General features: G+C 40.9%; 1 protein-coding gene across 1 annotated transcript in view; it reads left to right on the top strand.

The window, feature by feature from the left end:
* Window positions 1-24,750, top strand: part of LOC122815150 (probable E3 ubiquitin-protein ligase HERC1) — a 5,886,073-nt gene that overhangs the window by 5,625,919 nt on the left and 235,404 nt on the right. Inside the window, exon 74 of the mRNA XM_044087407.1 lies at window positions 15,031-15,107. Within this exon, the coding sequence (XP_043943342.1) occupies window positions 15,031-15,107 (77 nt within the window). The remainder of the gene's footprint in view (window positions 1-15,030; window positions 15,108-24,750) is intronic.

The raw sequence follows: 24,750 nt of genomic DNA, 5'->3' as shown, positions 1-24,750 counted from the left end.
ATTGAATCAGAACTGACGGTTTTGATATTTTCAGAGGCAGAGCACAGCTTGGAGCAGAAGAACCTGAAAGGTCTGATGGACACTTCTTTATTATTTATTTAATGACATTTGTTAACCGGCTTGGTCCAACTGAGCCAGGGGCCCATTTTCAGTGGAGACCCAAGGAGAAAAGCTCAAGACAAATTTATAATTTTCACAAGATAAGCAAGAATTACAATAAATCAGTTTACAACATTAATACAATAGATCAGTTTACAACAGCAAATATAATTCTACTATTATGTACAGCTCTGTATTCATTAATGCAGTAAAAGTAGTATTACAACACTTTTTGATCTCTTTTTTGTCACCTTTTTTAGGAGTTTGAGCTGCAGATGCTATATCAAAAGATGTTGAAGGCATCAATCCCCTTAAAATTAGTTTATTTTTACAGTCAAAAAGGGTCCTTGGATTAAAGACATTACATATATCATATGCAGAGTTCAAATGGGCCAGGCCTAAGCAATAAAAACACAACTGGTGTCCATCTGACAACGGAATTGTATGATCATAGATCGTAATTTTTTTTTTAAAACCTGAAGGTTTATCAGACATATCTACTGATGCTAACAGTAAAAGACAAGACAGAAAAAGAGGATGAAGTATTATTTTTCTTAAACTTTTAGGTAGTTTAAAAAAGGAGAACAAAAGTGTTACCAGCAATGGTAATTTTAGAGACTACCTCAAAGGTAAGGGAAAAGGAAGAGAAATACCAACAAATGTATTGAGAAAATCCACTAAAAAGTGTAGGAAGGGTAAGAGAGGACATAATGCAATAAGAAAAGAAGGTTATACATAAAAAGTTCAGACCAACCAGAAAAACAGCACTCGTAGAACAAAACCAAGAACCAAAAAACACTGAAGGCAATAGAGAACAAACTAAAAAATGAGCGTAAAACAGTTTAATCCACGCTTTTGTCAGTCAGACTGTTTCAGAAATACAAACCTTAGTAAAACTTCCATGTATATATACATACACCCTTCACACATACACACCCACTGGATCTTTAATTACATCAATTCAATAAAATTAAACAATAAAATGTAACTCTTAAAGGAAACTAAAACAAATGAAGCTAAAAAACAGTCAAAGGGGGGGGGGGGTCCCAAATCCACCTTTATGTGACTGTTTTCCTCTCACAAAAAACATTTTATGTTGACAGTGTCATTGAGCCCAGGAGGGCTGTCTGCTCCTAACCTTAATTGCCACAAAGTCTCTCTCCTTTCTACCAAGTTGTTCATGTTGCCACCTCTCAAGTCCTTGTCTATGTGTTCAATAATAGAAAAAGAAAATTTCTTAAACAAATCACAACAAACTGAATGTCTGTATAGGGCATTATTTTCATCCTTACTTCTAATTGTATAACAGTGTTCCTTTATCCGCTTATTTAGTTGTCTGGTAGTCATGCCAGTATAGAAGGCTGAACATTCAGAAGATAGAGCAATATATATCACATTGGTAGTGTTGCAATTAACTACCTGGATGTAGCAATCTCAAAGAACCAGGCAGCAGGTTGTTTTACCTCAAAGATATCCAGGAAACACACATTTTCTAATGACTATGTAGATTACAAAAGCTGTCGCCCTAAATTCACCAAGCGTAACATTTTTAAGGGGCAACTTGTCAGGGCAGCACATATGTGTTCAGACACCAACAGTTTCCTCCAAGAGATGGAAATTATTACAAACATGTTTAAAATGGAGGGTACCCCAACAAAGTAATAGAACCCATAAGGGCTCAAATTTTGGGAGAACCAAATTCAAGCCCTTATTAGGTGAAACTAATCTTGGTGGTATTATAAACAAGACAAAGAACAATTCTCAACACAGTGACAGTATGGTAATACCATTTGGTGTAGGGAAAAGAAGGTGAGAGAAATTATATCTAGAAATTCTCATGTCCTAAAAATTCTAGGGAATGAGCCGAACTTTGTTTACAAGATGGGGAGGAATTTGAAATCAGTATTTGAATACCCTGTCAAAATCATTTCTCTACTTGATAAAGGTGCTACCAAGTGTGGGACATGCAAGCAATACCCCTACATTCTTGAATCTAATAATATAGTATTAAAGGAAAATGGATACAAGGTTAATTTGCACAAAGGAAATTGTAACAGCAAGGGTATAGTTTACATTTCAATCTGCCAAACTTGTGGCAGTTATTATATAGGTAAGACAGACAGAAAACTTAGAACAAGGATCTATGAATATTTGTACGCAATATCAAGGGGTAATGTGAATAATTCACTGTATAAACACTCCTTACAGTGTCAGGACTTCACTAGATTTAAATTTGGGATCTTAGAACAAGTTCCATTAAATGCCCTAGGTGGGTGGTGAAGCTCCAGTTGGAGTTGAGAACTCTTTTGGATAATAAAATTAAGCTCCAACACACCACCAGGTATTAATGAAAACATTCCTTTGGCTCCAGTGTTAAAAAAGAAAGCTCTGGATGTAACATAGTATTTTTCTTAAAGCTTCAACATTTTGTAATTTTAACATAAATGTTTTAAGTTGTCAGTTTATGGAGCGGTTTGGATCACTTTAATTACAGAATTTTTAATTTGTAAATTGTCTAACTAGAATGTAAATGAGACCTATTATATAAGAGGTGCTTATGGGAATAATAACTTAGTTCTGAAGAAGTCTCTGTTTTGGTGAGGGAGACAAAAGCACTTAACTTTCTTTGTGTTTGGAATAAAGTGTTTTCATAAGAATTTTGATTCTATTATTCCTGTGGAGGTATGGAGCTTATGGTGTGGACCCAGTGAATTGCTTTTCTTCTGTATTTTTATCCAGATCTTCCTTAGACGATATTTGTACAACTGCAACTTGGGCTAATTCTCATACCTTTATTGCTAATTATAGATTGGATCTTGTCTCTAGGGGAAGAGCAGCCTTCGGCACAACTGTGCTCAGGAATATCCTTCCTTGGAGTCCTCCTGAGGTTTAGGTAACTGGGGACTCTATCCTATTTGTGGAGGAATGAATGAAAATGACATCAACAGATAAAAAATTTAAGTACTCACCTTAACGTTCCACACCCCCCTACCAATTTGACTTCTGGAAGGATTACAAGATGCTAAAAGAACCAGTGTCCTTCATGTGAGCTCCATATACTGTTATCGCATATCCTTGATATCTGTTATTCAGTATGTGGTCTGAAAGGTCAGCAAACAAGATATGACATTTGGTAGGGGACTAATGCATTGTGGATTAGGGAGGAGCTTGAGAGCTTTCAGTGTTCCACGAGCTGGAAAAAGCGGTCAAGTTGGATCTGAAGGTCAGATCCAAACCCATTTGTTGAAGATAAATGAAAATGGACAATTCAGATGGAACATTATGGCGAGTACATAACTTTTTTAGAACAGCAATGCCTATAGACCAATCACACAATAAGCTTTTAACCAGCAGCCGGTAACTCAAATAGGTTTTCTACAGCACACTTCTGCCACAAGAGTGCAGTCAAAAAACTTTCTAAATGTAAAAATGCTGGTTTTAGACCTCAAGTGCAAGGAAACCACACAATCTAGGTACTACTGTCCTGTACAACTACCAGACACAATGTAATTAAGTACCCGCAGGCTGAGCAACAGTGGAAACAGTTCATCTTTGAAACTCTCTTTTACTCTTGCTTGCTCACTGAATTTCTGTCTCTCTCCCTCTCACTCATACACATGTAAAAACATACCTCATGTTACTTTTTTATTTACTTTTTTTAATTTAATTTACACTCTCTAAATAGCAAAACTACATTTAGCAAATATAAAAAAATGGTCAACTTTTTATTTATCCATGCTTTACAGGAACTTAATATGCTACCATAAAGTGGCCAACTTACCAGGCAATACTTCTCTATTAATATCTAATCCAATAAGATAGCAATGTACAATATGCCTATTACCTAAGAAAGTATTATTTCATGATATTGGAACAGCATTCCTAAAGGAACTAAATTCAGAAGAATTCACTGCACACGGTTAAGGTCATCCTCACAAATACTACAGGTGAGGGTACAGGATAAAATATTTCATAATTTGGACCCTTACATCTTTTCCCTTAAATACTGGAGAAATCAGGTGAGCCACATAGTGTTTTTTTAAACATCTTTATTACATTTATTATATATGATATAGGCAATCTTACATTTATATAAATTAAAATAAACCATACCGACACAATCACAGTTTCAAATATTATACATTATAAACCATGCTGACACAACTGTAGCTGCAAACATTTTACATCATTTATAATATATACAGTCATCATCAGTCAGACATTACATAGCTCATTCAAATCCTGCCTTCTTTTCAACCTCTTTCTTCCTCTGCATGTACTGATCCCACAAATCCCATTTTTTTCCTATGTAATTTGCTCCTTCCCTTTTCTACACATCCCAATTCCAATTGTTTTATCTCAGTTACTATCTTCACTCCTAGGAAAGTTGTTTTAGACTTTGATTTCCATTTTCTAGTAATTGCTTTTTTGGCAGCCATCATATTTAAACTCAGCAAGGACTTACTATGTCTAGGCAATTCCAATTCTGTATCATAGCTCAGAAAATCATTTCCTTAGTTACTCCAGTTTGCTCACCCAGTATTTCTGACAGAATGGCCTGCAGGGAATCTTTCAAGTCTGCCAACTCATAACATTAACAGAAATTATATTTGCAGTTACCTCTTTCTTCACCATCACACCTCCAACATTTGCTGTGTACCTGAGGAAAAATTCTTTGGAGGCTACTTGGGGTATAAAAATACCTATGTAAATACTTCCAAGCAAAGATTCTAAATCTTCTAGACTTTATTGCATGTCTGGGAGACATACATATATCTCACCATTGTTTCTTTGTGAACTGCTTATCCAATATCTCTTCCCAATCCTTTCTGACCTCCTCTGATTGATTCTTATAGTTATCATGCAATATTTTATATGCTGTACTAATTATTCCTTTTTTAATGGCATCTTCTGTTCTAGATTCTACTAAAAACTCTACCAATGCTGGTCTTTCATTTAGGACCCCCTATTTCTTTCTCTTTGCCTCTACTCTTATATCAATCCTTGATAGGGAAGGCAATCTCTAATCTGCAATTCAAATAAGTTCTTGGCATGTTTATTTGACATTAGGAGAGCAAGTAGTAAATAAACATAAATGGCCAACAATCCTAGTACGTTTTTGTCAGTGCAGACTTCATCAGATGCATTAATGTGTATAACCCACACAGATCAAGCAAACAAATACCCTGGCCTAATTGATGTTATTTCCCTAGGCCCAGTGCTAAAACTGCGAGCCGCCAGGCTGTAATACAAGTAGTGTGTGTTTTTTTTTCTTCATCACCCCTATTTATTATTTATTTTATACTATATTTTTTACCATTGCTTTTATGGATCAAACCATTTCACGACCACTAGAATGGTGCTGTTGGTTTCAGATTAAACAGCTTTGACATTGATTTTTTAACATTTTTATTTATTTTTATGTAATGTACATTTATTATGTTTAATTGAGGTATTACTCAAATTTTTATACATTTTTCATATTTATCTTGTTTTTAGGTATTTTTAAATATTAGGACTATTTACATTTTTTAATTCAATTTTCAACTTGTTTAATTGATAGGTGATTGGTGGTTTAGAACTTAGCAGAGGTATTTAAACTGATCCGCATGGGTTATACACATTAATGCATCTGATGAAGTCTGTACTGACGAAAATGTACTTGAATTGTTGGGTATTTATGTTTATTTACTACTTGCTCTCCTGAATTCAAATAAACTTTGTGTGCTGGAGTTAGGTTGGCCTTTTTGTGCTGTTTTCTTTCTGGTTCTGGTTTACATTTACAGCACTTGCTTCATGTTTCGAAGTTCTTGGCATGTTCCCATTCTATTACCCTTCCCCCTCTAGTTATTTGCTCTCAGTACCTTGGTTCTGTTGCCAGTTTTCTCAAATAAATTCCAACCCCCTCTTGCCTATTGGCTGTATCCCTAATTGCAGTCATTTCTGTTGGCAGACTCTCCTTTTTTCATATCCACGTTGGCTTAATTCTTATAATACTTTCTTCTACTTTATGAATATAATATTCTGTATGATTATTGTTATTCTCCTTAAATGTCTGCATCCAAAATCCCAGTCTCTCCTTGTTTCTTGAGCTAATCCCATGTTTCATTATCATATCTTTCCACTTGGAATTATGATTTTCTGCTTGTACTATGTATAGGAGCCTTAACTGTGTTGCTATGAAATACTCCTTCAAATTGGGTAATCCCAATCTGCCCTGTTCTTTTGAAAGAATAAGCTTATCCCACTTGACTCTTGCCATCTTCCCCTCCCAGATAAAACCATTCAGCTCTTTATTATTATTCCATCTTCAAATCAGTCTCCAGAGCCGTGGATGAGGGTAAGGCGGTCCACAAAGCCTATCTGGACCTCGTCAAGGCCTTTGACACCATCCCCCACTCTGGAATCATAGATAGACTTACTAAGCTGGGCATTAATCCTTACATCACTCGATGGGTTGCCATCTCGCTTATTGACAGAACCCAGATTGTAAACGTAGCCGACTCCAAATCCAGCTCCAGACAAGTGACAAATGGAGTACCTCAGGGGTCAGTCCTGGGACCGCTCTTGTTTGGCATCTGCTTCTCTGAAGTACAGGCCAACTCTAAGGGACTCTGGCTAACAAAGTTTGCAGATGACTGCAAACTGGGAGCCATTATTGAATCCCCAAATTATGTGGATACTCTACAAAAGGGCCTAACAGAAACAGATGCTTGGTGCCAGAGCCATGGGCTCATGCTCAATGCCAAGAAATGTATAGTTATCCCCTTTGGGAAAAAACATGTACCTGTGAATTACCACATAGGTGGCAGTACACTAAACACCAAAAGTGTGATAAGAAACTTAGGGACACAGGTGGACAAATGGTCTCAACCTTCGATAAACACATCACCACAACAGTCAGGAAATCCTTCTATGTGGCACACCTCATCACTAAGGGCTTTTCATCCAGAAAAAAGGAGGTCATTGTTCCACTGTACTCATCTCTCATTAGACCCATTATAGAATACAACGCCCCATTTGGTATGTACCTCTCAAGACATCTGCAACAACTGGAAGGCCACAGAAATACCTCACTAAAAGAATCACAGGCCTAAAGCAGATGCCCTACGCTGACCACCTTAAAAAACTCCAGCTATACTCTGTTGCATATCATCTACTCAGAGGCAATCTCTGCTTAACATACAAGGCCATGTCAATCCCAGATCTGTTGGACATGATACACTTAAAGAAATCCCAATCTCTCAGAGCCACGCACTCCAGGGATCTAAACATTGTCATCACAATAAACAAAACATACTGGAGGGATAGGTTCCTGACCCAGACACTCCCCAGACTCTGGAATAGACTGCCCACATATGTCAAGCAGAGCACCTCTTTGGCCCTCTTCAAAAGGAACCTTGACGATTGGATGGGAGAAAGGAAATTCACCCCGGGGATCACGTCAGTTGCCTTGCTAGACAGGGGTCCAGGGAAGTAAATAGTGTGGGAGGAAATAGCCAGAGAATTGTTATGATTAGGCTTGTTTAGGCCCGATAGCCTAGTACCAGCCTATGAACCTACCCACCCACTTATCTTAAGCATCTCACAGCTGCCTTTTTTTTTAATCGCCTTCATACTATTTTTCCCTCTCTTCGTCTTCCTTTTCCTCCTCCCAAAACAAAAACCCTACAAACACAAACACCATCTCTCTTTCATACTTACTTCCTCTTTCTCCTCATACCTCTCTTCCCAGTCATGCTTCAACTCTACCCCGTAAGCCCCTACTGTTCTATTTCTCATTCCTAACTTCCTACCATGTACAAGTGAATTATCTACAACCATCTCCTACCCTCCGTCTTCCCACAACTAATACAGACACACTGCTACCCTTCTTAGTCTCTCCTTCTCTGTCAAATATCTCCAGTATACAACTCTTTAAATTCAAAATATTCTCACTACATCCTACCCCACCTAAACTCAAATACAAATTCCTCACCTACTACAACTACCCTTCCAAACCCACCCCATTAACAACTCTTCTACGGGACATCCACCCCACTCCTGGCCCTCCCACCCCCCACTCCTGGCCCTCCCACAGTCACTCATCCCACCATTAAACTTCCACTCGCCTGTCACCAATCACCCCCACCTCCTCTGCTACCAAACATCCCACTATTTACTCAATAAACGTACAAAGTCTACTTGATGAAATTACAGAGCTACACTCTTGGATCACCCATTACTCTCCACATATCCTAACCCTATCTGAAACATGGCTAAAACCACATATCTCTAACTCAGAAATCCTACTCACCCACTACAACATTTACCATCTAGATCGAAACAACAAAAAAGGGGGAGGAGTAGCAATACTATACTCTGAGCAATTCAACTTATCCCCCCTCCAAGTTGCTCTCAACTTCCACCCAGCCGAGCTACTTAAACTAAACTGTCATCTCAACCCAAAAAAGAAATTTGCTACTGCAGCCATCTATATTCCACTGGGAATAATATTCTTATCCTTGAACCCATCCTTTCATGGATTTCTCTCCACATCTCTTATGAGACTATTATCTTTAGAGACATCAACATTTATTGGCAAAAATTATCAACACCTCTCCTGATCTTAACATCAAATCTCCATGGCTTCAACCAATGCATTACAACTCCCACTCGCTTTAATAAAAACAACAATAATAGCTCCACCCTAGATTGGATCCTTACCTCTAATCCATACCCATGCCAAACCTGGGCATACTTCCTGACTCCCTAAGTGACCACCTGCCCATCTTTGTACAAAGGCACTCCCTACATATACTCAAGGTTTACCTTTACACAGACCATCGCAAACTCTCCTCTGATGTCCAAATATTCAGTAATAGACTCATCCTTTGGTCCAGACTCAAAAACCTTCCTCTCATTGATGCAGTTCTGGAATTCAACCATATTTTCCATATTTTCCTTGATGTCCTTAACACCCTAGCACCACTACAGAAAGTTAGGATTAAAACAACCCGTACCCCTTGGCTCTCTAAGGCCACCCTCACTCTTATGAAAAAATGGGATAGCACCTGGAAACTGTGGCTAAAAACTAAATCTTCCGTTTTACTCCAAAAATATAGAGAGCTCAGAAATCTCACAAAAAAGCACATTAACAGAAAAAGTTCTACCATGACGCCCAATTCACCCTGAGCTCCAACCCTAAAAAATTCTGGTGCACCATTAACAAGATCCTACACCCTAGAAGGCCCACTACTCCAAACCCCTATCCAAATAATTCTCCTCAAGAAACTGCTACTTCACTGAATCTATTTGTAAACTTACACACACCAAAGTTATAATCTTCTACCCTCCTCTCCTAATACCACCACTTTCTGTCTAAACCCTGTCCCCACTGCCTACATAATATCTCTTCTACTTAAACTAAAACCATGCTCCCCTCTGCAGATAACCTCCCTCCCCCCTTTCTTAAACTCACAGCTCACTCACTAGCCTACCCTGTCTTTATACTCGTAAATGGGTCAGTCCAAGAGTCTACTGTCCCTGATATATGAAAATCTTTTTACACCATACCATTACCAAAGGAGGTAACTCCACCGATCCATCAAATTATAGAACCATAGCCATTCTCTCACCACTCTCTAAACTTCTAGAGAAATGCATACATAATCAACTTCTTAACTATCTAACAGACAAAAATCTTCTGACACCTACTCAACATACCTTTAGGCCAAACCATAGCACTTCCACTTCCCTTCTCTCTATCACACATAGTGTTGCTGAGCCAGAAACAAACACTTGCTGGTCTCATGTCTATTTCTCTACCTCTCAAAAGCTTTTGACACTGTCTCACACTCTGAGCTACAAACTAAACTAGCTGATCTCAACGTCTCCTCCTCTGCCATTCTGTGGTTCTCAAACTAACTTTCCAATAGGCTACAGTCAGTCAGATGGCTTTCCATCTGCTCCCCTTTCTTATCCATCCAGACTGGAGTCTCCCAGGGCTCCATTCTGGGACCTCTTCTCTTCAACATCTTCACAAACAACCTGTAATCTTCCTGCACCACCTCCTCCCTGATACAATATGCAGACGACATCTCTAATCTTCACTCTATCACTCAAAACACATTTTACAACATTGAACAATGGCTAACTGATAATCAGCTCATCCTAACCCCCCCAAAAAAAACAAACTCATAATTTTCTTCCCTAAATCTCTCTCCCACCTCAAAATCACCTTTACCATCTCATCATATGACAATACCCTTCTCAACGCTGACTCTCATACTAAACTTTTTGGTATTATAATTGATAACTGATTAAAATTTTACCTCCATATACAACACTGTATTAAAAAGACTAATCAAAAAATGGGTCTACTCTATAGAAACAAAATATTCCTAGCTTCTATCTCCAAACCCTCTCTGGCACAGGCTTTCCTCCTACCCAGTCTTTTGTACGCCTATCTGATGCTCACATTTCTACAGCCAACCTTAACAACCAAACTGGATCAAACCTATAACAACATAGCTCAGTTTGCCAGCAGTCAGCCATACAGATCCCATCACTGCCTCACTTTAAAGCAACTTCATTGGTTTGAGTTCCCGCAACTTCTTCTTTCCCAGCTGCAGTTCACTCACACCCTGCTAAATAAACCCTTAGCCTGTCCACCTCTCTCTTCTCTCATATCCCTCTACACCTCCTCTTGAACTCTCCACAGCTCTGATCAACACCTGCTTAATATTTATAAAACCAACAAAAACACTGGTAAACATTTTTATAAATGCAGTGTCCCAAGTCTGGAACAATCTCCCACCAAATATTTGTAACTTCAAATGTACAACCAGCTTCAAAATTGAACTTAAAAACTACCTTCTTAATTCTAGCTCCTGCCCATGCCAGGACCCTAGTTAATCCCCCACCCCCATTACCACTCTCTACTCAAAATCTTTCTCCCTTCTACTTAACCCCCATACCCCTCTCTACTCCAAATCTTTCACTACTACTCATACTCTCTGTTAATAGCAACACTACCTTATATTCACTATCAATCTAGAGTCTGTTTTCTGTAATATTATGACTTACTAGCATGAACTTAAGTCCGATTTTCTTTTTTACTCTGCCTTTCCCTAATCTCTCATATGATGTTTCATTCAGCATTTTTATTTTTTATTTTTAATTTATCTTTGTATATACCTCTCATGCAACTTCTGTTATTGTAAATATGTGCAACGATATAACTATGTAACCCTTCCTGCTTTATGAACATATGATATAACTATATAATTTTCTTGTTTTTTGAATATATGCATGTTAATGTCTTCTATTTTTTTTTTTTTTTTGGAGCTTTTCTCCTCAAGTCTGCATTGAAAATGGGCCTTTAGCTCAGTTGGACTAACCCAGTTAACAAATAAATAAATAAATTAATTAATTGCTATCCACAACTTCAGCTCTGGTTGATAAAAATAGGCCTGACCTATGTATAAGACTAAAGGGACTAAAAATATTTTAACAGATTGTATCTTAGTATTGATTTCCATATAACAGAGTTTCCATTTTCTCCGTTTTTGTATTATCTTTTATTTAGGTAGGCCACATAGCTGTCAAAATCTATGTCTCTGTGATCCTTATTTTATTTATTTATTTTGAAACACTTCTTTATTTAATAATTTCAGTAGATAAAACAAAATGTGTAACTTTTCTTTTAACAATCGTTTGAGGACTAAATTAAACGTAAGATAAACCAATAAACTTTGATAATTATAAAAAGAAAATTGAGAAAACTCTCAATTAAAATAACGTATTGACTAATTACAGTTGTCAATTAATGAACAGTCTTACTGTACTTTCTTTACCTTTTTATTACCAACATGTTTATTACTGATATTAGAACAATATTTACATATTACAATTTTCTACATTGCATTTGTCCATTTACATTTGCTTTTCATTTCACAATTACCATGTCCTGTAACCACATTCCTCTTAAATATAAAAAGTCTATCCCAAATTAGCATTAAAACAACTTGTTCATTTAATGTCCATGGCAAACATTTACATATTATTAGGCATGCAGTCTTATTTTCTCTCCCCTCAAAGGTAAAATGAAAACCTGGACAATTCAGTATTAGTAACTTTAGTCTAGCTAGAATTTCTGTTGTTATTTCCAAGCTCGTTATTGTCTTCTTCTTCAGGCACCTATATCCGTCCTCCTTTTATAGGTTCATTGGTTGGTACTAGGCTATCGGCCCAAGGGCCTACGTAAGCCTAGCCAGCAAGGTTCCATAGCTTATGCCACCCAAGAAAGTTATTTTCTTGTGCCACTGTCCAGCAGAGATGCAAAAGTGATCCCCGGGGTGTATTTCCTATTTCCCATCCACTCATCAAGATTTTTCTTGAAGAGTGCTAATGAAGAACTTTGCTTGACATAGATGGGTAGCTTGTTCCAGAGTATAGGAAGTCTCTGGGACAGGAATTTTATCCCTCCAGCATGTCCTATTTATTGTGGTGACAAGGTTTAGGTCCCTAGAGCGTGTAGCTCGGAGGGATTGGGATTTCTTTAGGTGTAGCATGTCCAACAGCTCTGGGTTTGACATAGCTTTATATGTTAGGCAGAGATCACCTCGGAGTAGGCGATATGCTACAGAATAAAGCTGGAGTCTTTTGAGGTGGTTAGTGTAGGGCATTTGTTTGATGCCAGTAATCCTCTTTGTGAGGTACTTCTGTGGCCTTTTCAGCTGCTGCAGATGTCTTGTGAGGTACATTCCAAAAGGGGCATTGTACTCCATAATGGGTCTAATGAGTGATGAGTAGAGGGGAACAATGACCTCTTTTTTCATGGATGAGAACCCTTTTATGATAAGGTGTGCCATGTAGAAGGACTTCCTGACTACTGTGGCGATGTGACTATCAAAGGAGAGACTACTATCCACCTGGGTCCCAAGGTCTCTTATCACGCATTCGGTGTTAAGTAGATTGCTGCCTATGTGGTAGTTCATGGGTACAGAGTTTTTACAAAAGGGGATGACACTGCACTTTTTGTCATTGAGCTTGAGGCCATGGCTCTGACACCAGGCATCTGTCTGAGTGAGGCCATTCTGTTATATTTACACATTTTAGAGGTAATTTAGACTTACTTCCCTTTAATACCCTCAACCAGCTAAACATGAAAACATACTTGTCGTACAGTACTTGGAAAGTATTTTGCTGAAATTCGATTTCAAACCTCCATGGTTGACACTTCTCCATATATTATTTTTTTCCTGCAAACTCCTCCTCTTGTTACTACATTAATAAAAAAATAAACAAAACCTGATGACTAGATCATTTCATTTTTTTCATTCAGTCCCGTACTGAACAAATTATATATCCACTCAACCCAGTTCAGATTGACTTATTTTCAGTTATTTTGTTGTATTACAGCCTCTTTCATTTTAGAATGCCTTTAAAATGGCACAAGCAAAGTTTAAATTTCATCCTTTTCTGTTTGTACTCTCTTACACATCCCTTGTATATCTAAGTTGTAAACCTTCTAAATGCACCAATTTTGAACAGGCAGCCTAAATAGAACTGATCCTATACCATGCTGTCTCAGTCATATGGTGTTACCACTATCCTCCTTTATACTACTGCTATCTCCCATACTACATAATTTTATAAGTTACTACATTACATATCTTGAACTCCTTGCAAATCTTTCTTTACTGAAATGTAAAAAACACTACTTCTTTACGTTTTCACTTCTGCAGTATCAATCCATTTTCTTCCTGCAAGATTTTAGTTAGAAGAACTGTATAGACTTATAATTGTTGATGTAAATAATTTACAGTATATGCTTGTCTTGTAATTATATTTGTTTTTTTCATGAGAAATGTAACTGTTGTTTTTTCTGAGAACTGTCTGCAATGTACTTGTTAATATAAATGTACTATGATGGAACTTTTCTTCTTGGGCCTCCACTGAAAATGGGCTTTGCCTAGTTGGACTTTCACAGTCAGCAAAGACAAATAAATGAATAAACACACAAATAAAATTATCCTTTGTATAGCTTGAGAACATTTCCAAGACACTCCAGAATCGTCATGTTCCACAAATATAATCTCCTAGTCATAGACAACTTTCTGCCCTATTGCCACAACACCCACAATATTTGTTCTCTTTCAGTACAGGTCAGAAAATCTATGGATATTGGCGTTGGGCTTTCTGTATCTGACCACTGCCTGCAATAGTGGTGAATGCTTTGCACCAGCCATTGTGTCACAATTATCATTGAATATGAGACTCTTTTATTATATCTAAAGACTACTAGCTTTTGCTTCTTAAGCAGTTGATTATCATATTGTGCTTGCTGATTACTGGGCCTTGTCTGCTGGGGTGGTCAACATGGGACAAATGAAACAACTTTGCATCTTGACACAGAATTGTTTCAGCAGTAAAACATAAGATTGGATGTTGTTTGCAAACATTCATTACCATGACTGAGCTAAAACAAGACAAAGAGTATATATAAATGTGGAAGCATGCTTCCATACATCCACATTGTATCTTGCCTGCCTACCTGCAGAGGGTTGGAGATAGGTTGATATTTAAAAAAATCCATATGTGATGGGATACCAGCATGTGTCACACCAACTGCCTGGACACACACAGTATGGGGTTACGGAAATATATTCTCCTTTGGAAGTTGAAACTTCATCATGATGTGTTGTGGGATACTAATTTCAGGCACTGCAGGGGAACAGATAGGTCAGTATACTACCAGGGTGGGTCTCGATGTTAGGCTGCTAAGGGCAAAAATATAAAAAAAATCAGTAAGCAGACACATTATTTTAAATTGATAATGTAATATATTTGCTTGTTACACCTGGTCTTTTAAGTAATCTGAAAACATTCACCAAGAAACGTCAGCTAAATATTTGAGAAAAGTTTTACTTCTTTTATTTGTTTTAGGAGCTGGAATCTTCTGCTTTGGATCTGCTGATTCCTACTCCAAACAGCATTGCAGAGGTTGGCAGCAACAGAGATAGGTAAGTAAGCCAGTAGCTGTTGTATTCTTTTTATATTTAATATATTTCGTTTTAATTTGGATGTTAATAGTGATTGCCTTGTAATAGTTTTAACCTGTAGTAAACTCGCAAGGCTAACATGCATGAATGCTATATGGAAGTAATATCTTGCATTCATACACATGGAAATCCACTAGTCATACCTCTCAACCTCTTAGAGCAAAAAATCTGGACAAATCCATAAATAACGGGGGGACAATGACCCAAAATAGGGGGATTTTTTAAATATTGGTCTTATAAACTTAGAAATTGATAGAATAACAGGTTTTACATTAGCATGAATTTTCTGAAAGGCATGAAGTCTGAAACTCAAGTGCCTCCCATTATTTTCTGACTTCCATCCTCAATGACTTGCCAGTCATTTGCTAGGAAACCAACAGTTTATGAGGAACAGACCAAAAATATAGGGCAAAAATTTGTACAGCTGATAGACATGCTACTAGTAGAGTACTCAGTAAGATAAGATAACAGCACTGCAGATCTTGAGCCAAAAGTCTAGAGACAAAAATGAGACCTTCACAAACTTAAATGTTCATAGGTCTGGGGAACAAGCGCAAGGCCTACTGGCTATCATTGACCTTTATGCCCCTCATTTCCTTTTGGAATTTATGGGTGATCATGTAGTTATCCAGTTCTTTCTTGAAAGAAACTGATAGCCTGGGTTTAATTGAGAGCAGAAGTTTATTCCATAGATGGTGGGAGTTTTTGAAATATGAATTTGTAGCATTTCATGGTATAGTTAGTATTATTTTTACTAAGACCAAGTGCCTGTTTGTGTTCAGGTTACCAAAGGAGCATTGTAAGCAAAGGGTTTCAGATAATAAGGGATCCTTTAATGTTTTGTATGTCAGGCATACGTTTCCCTTAAGAAGGCAGTAACATGAAGAGAAGTGAGAGAGTTAATGTAGTATTTGGCTGTAAGACAAGCCGTGAAGCTCTTCACTCTTGTTTGTGAGAAATCTTTCTACCATCTCCTAATGCATCAGAAGGTATGTGACTAAGTTACAGAATAGGCTGGGATATTCAGTCATTGGTCTGATCAGAGCTATATACAGGGCAACAGCTACTTCCCTGGCAAAACTCTCAACATCACACAGGATCAAGTGGGTAACTCTACATGTTTTTTACACAGAAGCAACTATATGAGGGTCAAATAAATGGGTATTGTCTACTGGGACTCAAATGTCTTTTGTTATTTTGGCAAGGTTTAGTTTTTGGCCATCAGTACTGTGTAAAGTTTGTGTGAGGTTGCTAACTGCCAGAATATTGCATTTTTGACACTGAAGGCAAGGTAAGATCTACTGCTCCACTCATATGTAACTTTAGGTACTGTTTGAAGGGAGATGGTGTTTGCAGAGTTAAGGAGGATACTCTCAGATTTTGCATTTTCATGTATGTCGAGCTATACACTGGAGTCATTTTTGTTATCTAAAAAAAAGATATCAGAATGGAATAGCCCCAAGACAGAACAGTGAATGGTAGGATAGGAGTCCAATTTTATCGTGTTGTACTTAACAGTGTAGCCAGTTGTGGACCTAAGCTAGCACAGTTTAATTTACCTAAACATCTCTGAGTTTATATATGATTCTGAATTGCTATATAGTGTAAAATTACGTTAAGCTGTATGAACAGATAAATCTTTATCCAGAATAGAGGTCATGATTTCAAAGGAATTTACAGGCAGAGTATTTTCGCTTTACCTTTGACAAAACCAAAAAGAGTCACAGCAGGAATCACAAGTTTTTCATATTTGTCTGATTTAGTTCTGTGATGATTCTCAGTTTGTATAATATGATTGTGAGGCCGAATGGTCTGTAAATAACGGAATCCTTGGAAGGGCTTCCCTTGTGTATTGAGATTACAGTAGCCTACTTTAGGATATTATGGACATAGTCAGTTTTTAATGCTGAGTTAATAATGTAAATAAAGGGAAATACTAGACTGTTTTGATTAGAAAAAATAGCTTCCTGGTGTCTCATTTTATGTTATGAAACTGGTGATTATGAGCATTACTAAGAAGAGAGGTGACCTTTTCATATTGAGTCATTTCAGGTGAATTCACGATGCAAGGAGGAAGAGTGATTGGTATACCCTTTGTAGTCTTACATTTTCTCCAGATATGTATGCTCACATATTAGCTGTTTATTATTTATTTACCAAGAAAGTTCAACTGGGAATTAAACCCATTTTCAGCAGAGTCCTGAGGTTCAAAGCTCCGTGGTTATATATATATATTTATAAAGTTAAGACATTGTGCAAAACATCTATTAAAACAAAATCATCTATAAGGTTATAACAGAGACAACAATGAACTAATTGCATTCTGCAGTAGACATACATAAAAGTGAATGTTTTATAAAAAATAGATAGCATTCTAGTACACATACATTAAAGTGAATCTTTTATACAAAATTAATACAAACAGTTTTGGCAGTTGCACTATACAATACACACACTTTAAAGGATTTTTTTAGACAAAGACAGTACTGAAGATACTAGTGAGGGGGTAATGATGATTGAATGCACATGTTGGACTGATACAAATGTGAAAGACTGTAAATAGAGAGAGACTGTTATGTAGTCGAAGGGAGAGGCTTGAATAAGGATATGTAACAGGATAGATAAGTGTGAGATGAGATGGAGATGAAGTTCTGTGAGTGAAGACTTAGTGAGGAATGTATAAAAGAAGATAATGCATGAAGAGATATGTGTTGGCCAGAGAGATATGTGCATGTAATAAGAAGTAGATTAGCACTATTTTCTAACAAGAAACATCTTTATTAACTTATGTATGACATAAGCCACGTTACATTTATATAGGTGAAAATAAACCATAGCAACATAATCATTATACATTCCAAACCATGCCAACACAACTGTAGCTGTAAACATTATACATCACTTATAATATATCTAGTCATTGTCCGTCAACCATTAAATAGCTCATTCAAATCCTACCTTCTTTTAAACCTCATTCCTCCTCTGCATGTATAGATCCCACATTTCCCATTTTTCCTATGTAATTTGTTCCTACCCTTTTCTAATTATCTCAGTTCCATTTGCTTTATCTCTGTTACTATCTTTGCTACATCTAGTTAAGTTGGTTTAGTCTTTGATTTCAATTTTCTAGTCATTGTTTTTTTTTTTTTGGCAGCCATCATAATTAAACTCTGAAAGACCTTATTATGTCTAGGCAATTCCGATTCTGTATCACAGCTCAAAAAATAATTTTCCTAGTTACTTCAATTTGCTCACCCAGCATCTCCGACAGATCAGTCTGCAGGGAATCTTTAAAGCTTGCCAACTTGTTAGACTCCCAGGAAATATTTTCCCAATTACTTCTTTCTTACCCATCACACCTTCAACATCAGCTGTTTAACTAAGGAAAAATTCTTTGAAGTCTGCTTGGGGTATAATAATACCTACATAAACACTTCCAAGCAAAGATCCTTATTTTTCTAGATTTTGTTGCATATTTGGGAGACATACATATACCCCCCATTGTTTCTTTGTGAATTGTCTATCTTCCCAATCCTTCCTTAACTACTTTGATTGATTCTTATAGTTATCATGCAATACTTTATATACTCTACTAATTATTCCTTTCTTAACTGTAACTTGTTTTTGAAAGTCTACTAAAAACTCTACCAGTGGTGGTCTTTCATTTAGGACCCCCCTATTTCTTTCTCTTTGCCTATACTCTGATATCAGTCCTTGATATGGAAGGCAATCTCTAGCCTGCAGTCCAAATAGGTTCTTGGCATCTTTCCATTCTATTACCTGTCCCTCTTTAGTTATTTGCTCCTGATACCTTGGTTCCTTTGCCAGTTTTCTGCAACATATTCCCACCCCCTCTTGCCTATTGTCTGTATCCCTAATTGCAGTCATCCCTATTGGAAGAATCTCCTTTTCTCCATTCCCATGTTGGCTTAGTTCGTATAAGGCCTTCTGCTACTTTATGAATATAATAGTCTGTATGATTGTTGTTGTTCTCCTTAAAGGTCTGCTTCCCGAAATCCCAGTCTCCCTGTTACTTGAGCCCCCCCCCCCATTTCATCATCATCTCTTTCCACTTTAAATTGTAGATCTGAAGTAGGATATTCATTTGTCTGCAACCTGTGGGTTATGGATCCGATATCGGATCCGAACCGGCATAGTTTCCAGCTATGGATCCAAGCTCTCAGCTCCTCCCCTCACCCATAATGCCCTGCTCTACCCTCATGACCTCAGATCTTGTTTGCCGCGCTGGTAACTGGATGTGGTTTCTTTAGCTCTCAGCTAAGTGGTATTTTCTTGTATAAAAATAGAAATTTTTTGCTTTCTTTAAACTTTTTTGTGTGAAAGTTGTAGGTTCCCTTTCTGTATTGACTGTTTTTAGTTTAAATTTAATTTACAGTAGTGTTTTTTATTCCCTCCCCTCGCTGGTACGTAGAGTGTGTGTGAGGCCTGTGTGCTTGTTTTAGTTTTTTGTTAAGTTACTTCTGTAACTTTTGGGATGTTTTGACTATGGCTGACCAGCCTAAGTCATTCTTTTCTAAATGCTCCGAGTGTGGCCATAAGCTCTCACCGGCTGATGGCCACACTCGGTGTGTTAAGTGTCTTGGGGTTGAGCACCTCACATCTGGCTGTTCCATTTGTGCAGGGTTCAACCCCAGGGCACTGAGGAGCGGAGGTCCAAGCTGGTCCTGGCGGGTCTTTACCGCCGGACTCGGCTCCGACCCCGCTCCTTCGGGACTCCTGGCTGCAGCTGTTCCCCTGTAGCACCCCTCCTGCTCCTGGGACTCAAACTCCCGCTTCAGGACAGGAGAGGGATGCTAAGAAGGACGGAGGGAGAAGCACCAAGCGGCGGCCGAGACCTCTGTTTCGCCCGCCTGCCAAGCGGCTTCTCCCGGCTCCTTGTTGAGCGGTCTCCTCCTTCTCGGCTCCGGTCACCTGTGTGCTTCTCACGGGTCCTGAGGAGGAGGAGACCCGATCTCCGCGAGGCTATCGAGGAGGCATTCCAGGCCTACCTCGGTAGCCTCGTCGAGATCTACCATAGCCTTTCGGATGCTGATCTGGACCGGATGATGCGAAGGTTCATCCAGGCCCAGATGCAGATGGGAGTGCTCTTGCCTCCCCTCGGGGAGCTCAACACCCTTTTTCAAGCCTATCGCTCCTTCTCCGACCCGCTTCCGGGTTCGGAGCAGCTGGAGCCGAGCAGCTTCGAGCCGGGGAGGTCGGATCCGATTGTACTGGTACCGGATCCGACCATGCCCTCGAGTGCGTCGGACCCGATCTCGGAGCCTGGATCCGAGCCGGATCCGGGGATCAGTGCTCGCCGGCGCCGTCTGTGTCGGGCGCACTGTCCCCGGATCCGGTGCTGCGCCGGCTCCGATCCACTCTTCGGATCCGAGGGAGCCGATTGTCGGATCCTTTGGTCGAGGTCGGCTCCCTTCGGCTTTTGATGTAGTGGAGAGGGCTCTGTTGAGGGTCTCCGGACCCCGGCACTTGCTTCCGGCTCCGTCCGCTCCCTCTGCACTGGGCCAGGCTTCCACCATCCGGCCCTGGGACAGCCCGTTTCTGTGCCCCAAGTTGCTCCTATGGAGCAAATGCTGCTGCGAGGACTCCTCTGACAGCCCCCAGAGGAGGCTCCTCGCAAGCATACGCAAAAAGGAGGCACATTGACTCCCTGAGTCTCTCACTGAAGACACGGACTTGGAGGAAGGGAAGGCTCCCACGGTCACCCCGAGGATGTCTCCTTGGAGACATCATGGAAATGCTCCGTATCAGGGGGTGGTCTGCCCCAAGTCTTCCTCGGACGAGTCCGTGTTCTTGGAGGCATTGAAGCGGGCCCGTCTACCTCTTGGGTGTCCCCCTGCCGACCCCTGGTGGACCTTATTACCACCAGGGCGTGGAAGGAACCGGACACCGTGGAGCCAATTCCCAAAAGACCTGACAAAATCCTTAGCCCGCCTTCTGACAGGACCCATTGGAGTAAGGGGCCTCCTGTAGATGCCATGTTGATGGCGGCGGCCACAAAAAAGGAACTGGCTCAGGAGAGTCCCTCAGTCCACCCACCGAGCAAGGAGTCTCGGATGATGGACCGCTTGGGGAAGCGGATGTTCAGTTCGGCGACCTTTTCGGTGCGCCCCTGGGACCATTTGGCACATGTTATTCGGATGCAGCGAGACCTTATTAAGGAGTACGCTGCATCCCCCCCTGAGTCCATTTCGGAGGAGGACAGAGCTCTGCACTCCACCAAAATGGCCACTCTAAGGTCAGTCACGAATACTTCTATGCGGCTACTCTCCCATGCTACGGAGGGCGCCGCTAGAGCCTGCGGGACAGGACTGGTCACTAGGCGTCAGGCCTGGCTCCGCCACTGCGATTTCTCTGAGCCCTTCAAGGCGTCGTTAACGCCTTTGATGGTTCTGCTCTGTTTGGCAAGACCGTTCGCGACGTTGACCCAGAGCGAGAAGGACGGAAGACGCTGTCTGCCGTCGAATCCGCTTCTCTGCACCCCAGAGGCCCTATTCTAGGAACCAAAAGGGTCAGAAGAAGATGTGGTTCGAAGTCGCAGCAGTCCCAGCCTGCTCGGACAACCAGTCCTTCCGTGGCAGAGGAGGACAAGGAGGACGCCGCCCTAGAGGCAGAGGGGCTCCCAGAAACTTCGGGTCCAGGGAACCTTTCTCTGAGCGGCCGCGCAGCACCCTGAGGCTGCCCGACTGCTCTACTCTGGAGGCAGTCGGGGCGTTCGGGGCACCTAGCGGCATGGGAGTCCATAACATCGGACCGCTGGGTTCTCCAAATCATATCCAGGGATATCACATTCCTTTCCTTCACCTTCCAAAGATGCAGTCCCTCCCAGACGTACCACCCGGTCAAGGAGGCCGCTTTAGCAGAAATTGGCCATCTGCTAGAGAAAAGAGCCATCCAGCCCGTTCCCCAGACCAGATCGGATCAGGGTTCTACTCCAGGTTCTTTTAGTGCCAAAAGACGGGGAACTAAGACCAATCCTAGACCTCTCTCTCCTGAATCTGGCAGTCCCCAAAGAAAAATTCGAATGGTCACTCTACAATCTATTCTCCCCTTCTGGGAGAATGCCACTGGATGTGCTCGATAGATCTCAAGGACGCGTACTACCACATCCTAATGGACAGGCGCTCAGGAGGTTTCTCCGCTTCCGGCTGGGAGCCAGTCACTACCAGTTCCGGGTCCTTCCCTTTGGTCTCACCACAGCCCCCAGGGTGTTTACCAAAGTACTAGCAGTGGTAGCGGCCCACCTGAGGCTTCAGGGGTGCAGGTCTTTCCCTACCTGGACGACTGGCTCCTTACCGCCCCAACAAGGCATCTACTTCTGGCGAGACTCCTTTCTCCATCTTGCTCCATTTCTGGGCATCACAATAAATACAAAAAAGTCCAACCTGGCACCCACTCAGCTCTTAGATTTCATAGGGGCCAGACTAGACACAAGGAGTTTACGAGCCTTCCTTACTGCGGACAGGATTCTGAATCTGCAGCTCCAGGTGCGGGCCATTCTCCATTCATGTTCTGTTCCAGCGGAGTTGGTCCTGAGGGCTCTAGGGTCCATGGCTTCGTCGATAGCTCTTCTTCCTCTTGCCAGGCTCAATATGCGCATTCTACAGTGGACGCTCTTAGTACAGTGGTCTTACCTTGCTCTCCCCATGTATCATCCCATAGCGATCAGCAAGGCTTGCAAGCGGTCCCTCTTGTGGTGGCTCCACTCCCCGGATCTCCACGAGGGTCGCCCATTTTGTGCTTCTCCCCCTCTCGCCACGGTGACCACGGACGCCTCCCGCCTCGGGTGGGGGGGGCACTTTGCGGGGCGGACAGTCCAAGGCACGTGGAACGATACAGAGACCTTACTGCATATCAATGTTCTAGAGATGAGAGCTGTGCTCTTAGCGTTGCTAGCACTTCAGGACTTTCTTCCTTGGGGACAATTGCGATTCAGTCGGACAATATGTCTGTTGTCTGGTACATCAACAAGCAAGGGGGAACAAGGTCTTACCCTCTTTGTCGAGAGGCCATGAGAGTTTGGGAATGGGCAATCTCCACCAATCGCTTTCTCATAGCAACGCACATTCCGGGTCGGTCCAACATCCTAGCGGACAAGCTCAGTCGCACCATTCTGACCCCTTACGAGTGGTCTCTCAATTGTCAAGTAGCGAACGCATATTCGCACGGTGGGGAACCCCTTCATGCGATCTTTTGCCTCTCCCTCAAACACCAAGTCACGACAGTTTTTCGCTCTGATACCTCCTCCGGAGGTACCCCAAGAGACGCTCTGGTGCATGCTTGGCCACCCGGTCTTCTGTATGCCTATCCACCCTTGCCTCTGATGCTGCAAGTTCTTCAGAAAGCCTCTCGGGTGGGTTGCAGAATGATTCTCATTGCTCCATTCTGGCCTCGACAGATCTGGTTCCCCTTCCTAAGGTCTCACTCGGTGAATCCTCCTTGGATTCTAGATCCCATCCCGGATCTGATATCCCATCCATCCTGCATTCCTCCTCCGAACCTGGACAACCTGAAGCTGACCGCTTGGCTGCTCCAGTTCCACTCTTGATAAGGACTCCCGGTATTTCTTCACCGGTAAAGGCCATTTTGGTGGCGGCTCATAAACCAGCCACTAGAAAGGTTTACAAGCAAATGGAAACGTTTCTCTGTGTGGGAGCGGCAAGGCCTAGATCCCTTCACGGTTCCTCTCCCCGTAGTGCTTGATTTTCTAACCTCTCTCTTTAATGATGGTGCCAGCAGTTCCACAGTCAAAGTTCAACTGGCGGCAATTTCTCACTATCACATTGGTCAAGAGTCTAATCCTCTTATGTCAGCCAAATTGTGCAAAACCTTTCTTAAAGGTACTTTCCTTCTCAGGCCCCTATTAAGCAAGCAGTTCCTCCTTGGGACCTTTCTCTGGTCCTACAGGCCTTGACCGCTCCCCTTCGAGCCAGCGGCTACAGTGGACCTCAAATTCTTGTCTTACAAGACAGCCTTTTGGTAGCCATTACATCAGCCAAGAGAGTTTCTGAACTTCAAGCTTTATCAGCTAAACCTCCTTACTTGGTTTTTATCCGGACCGTGTCTCCCTCAGGACCAACCCGTCCTTCCTTCCTAAAATCGCTTCTGAAGCAAACATCAATCAATCTATTAACCTCCTGTTTTCTTCCCTAAGTATGAAAACAAAGGTGAATATAGGCTACACTCACTAGATGTTAACAGGCAACTAAGATTTTATCTCAACAGGACAGCTGGTCATAGGCAATCCGACCAGCTGTTTATTTCCTTTGCAAAATTCAATTTGGGCAAGCCAATTTCCAAAGTTTCTCTGTCCCGCTGGATTTCACAGTGCATTTTATTGGCTTATCAAGCGTCAGGAAGGCCCGCACCGGAGGGTGTTCATGCCCATTCAACCCGGTCAGTATCTACCTCAGCAGCCTTCAAGGCTAGGATTCCTCTGGATGATATTTGTGCAGCAGCTACATGGGCTTCGTCTCATACATTTATTTCTCACTATAAGTTGGATCTTGCATCCAGGGTAGAGCATCCTTTGGCTCCAGCGGTGCTCCGAATATCCTTCCATGATGGCCGCCCAAGATTCAGGTAG

This window comes from Protopterus annectens, chromosome 1.part1, assembly GCF_019279795.1.
Source record: "Protopterus annectens isolate FY-2018-M chromosome 1.part1, PAN1.0, whole genome shotgun sequence".
In the NCBI taxonomy this organism is placed as follows: domain Eukaryota; kingdom Metazoa; phylum Chordata; order Ceratodontiformes; family Protopteridae; genus Protopterus; species Protopterus annectens.
The sequence above is the reverse complement of the archived record's forward strand: the minus strand, read 5'-3'. Positions and strand labels throughout refer to the sequence as shown.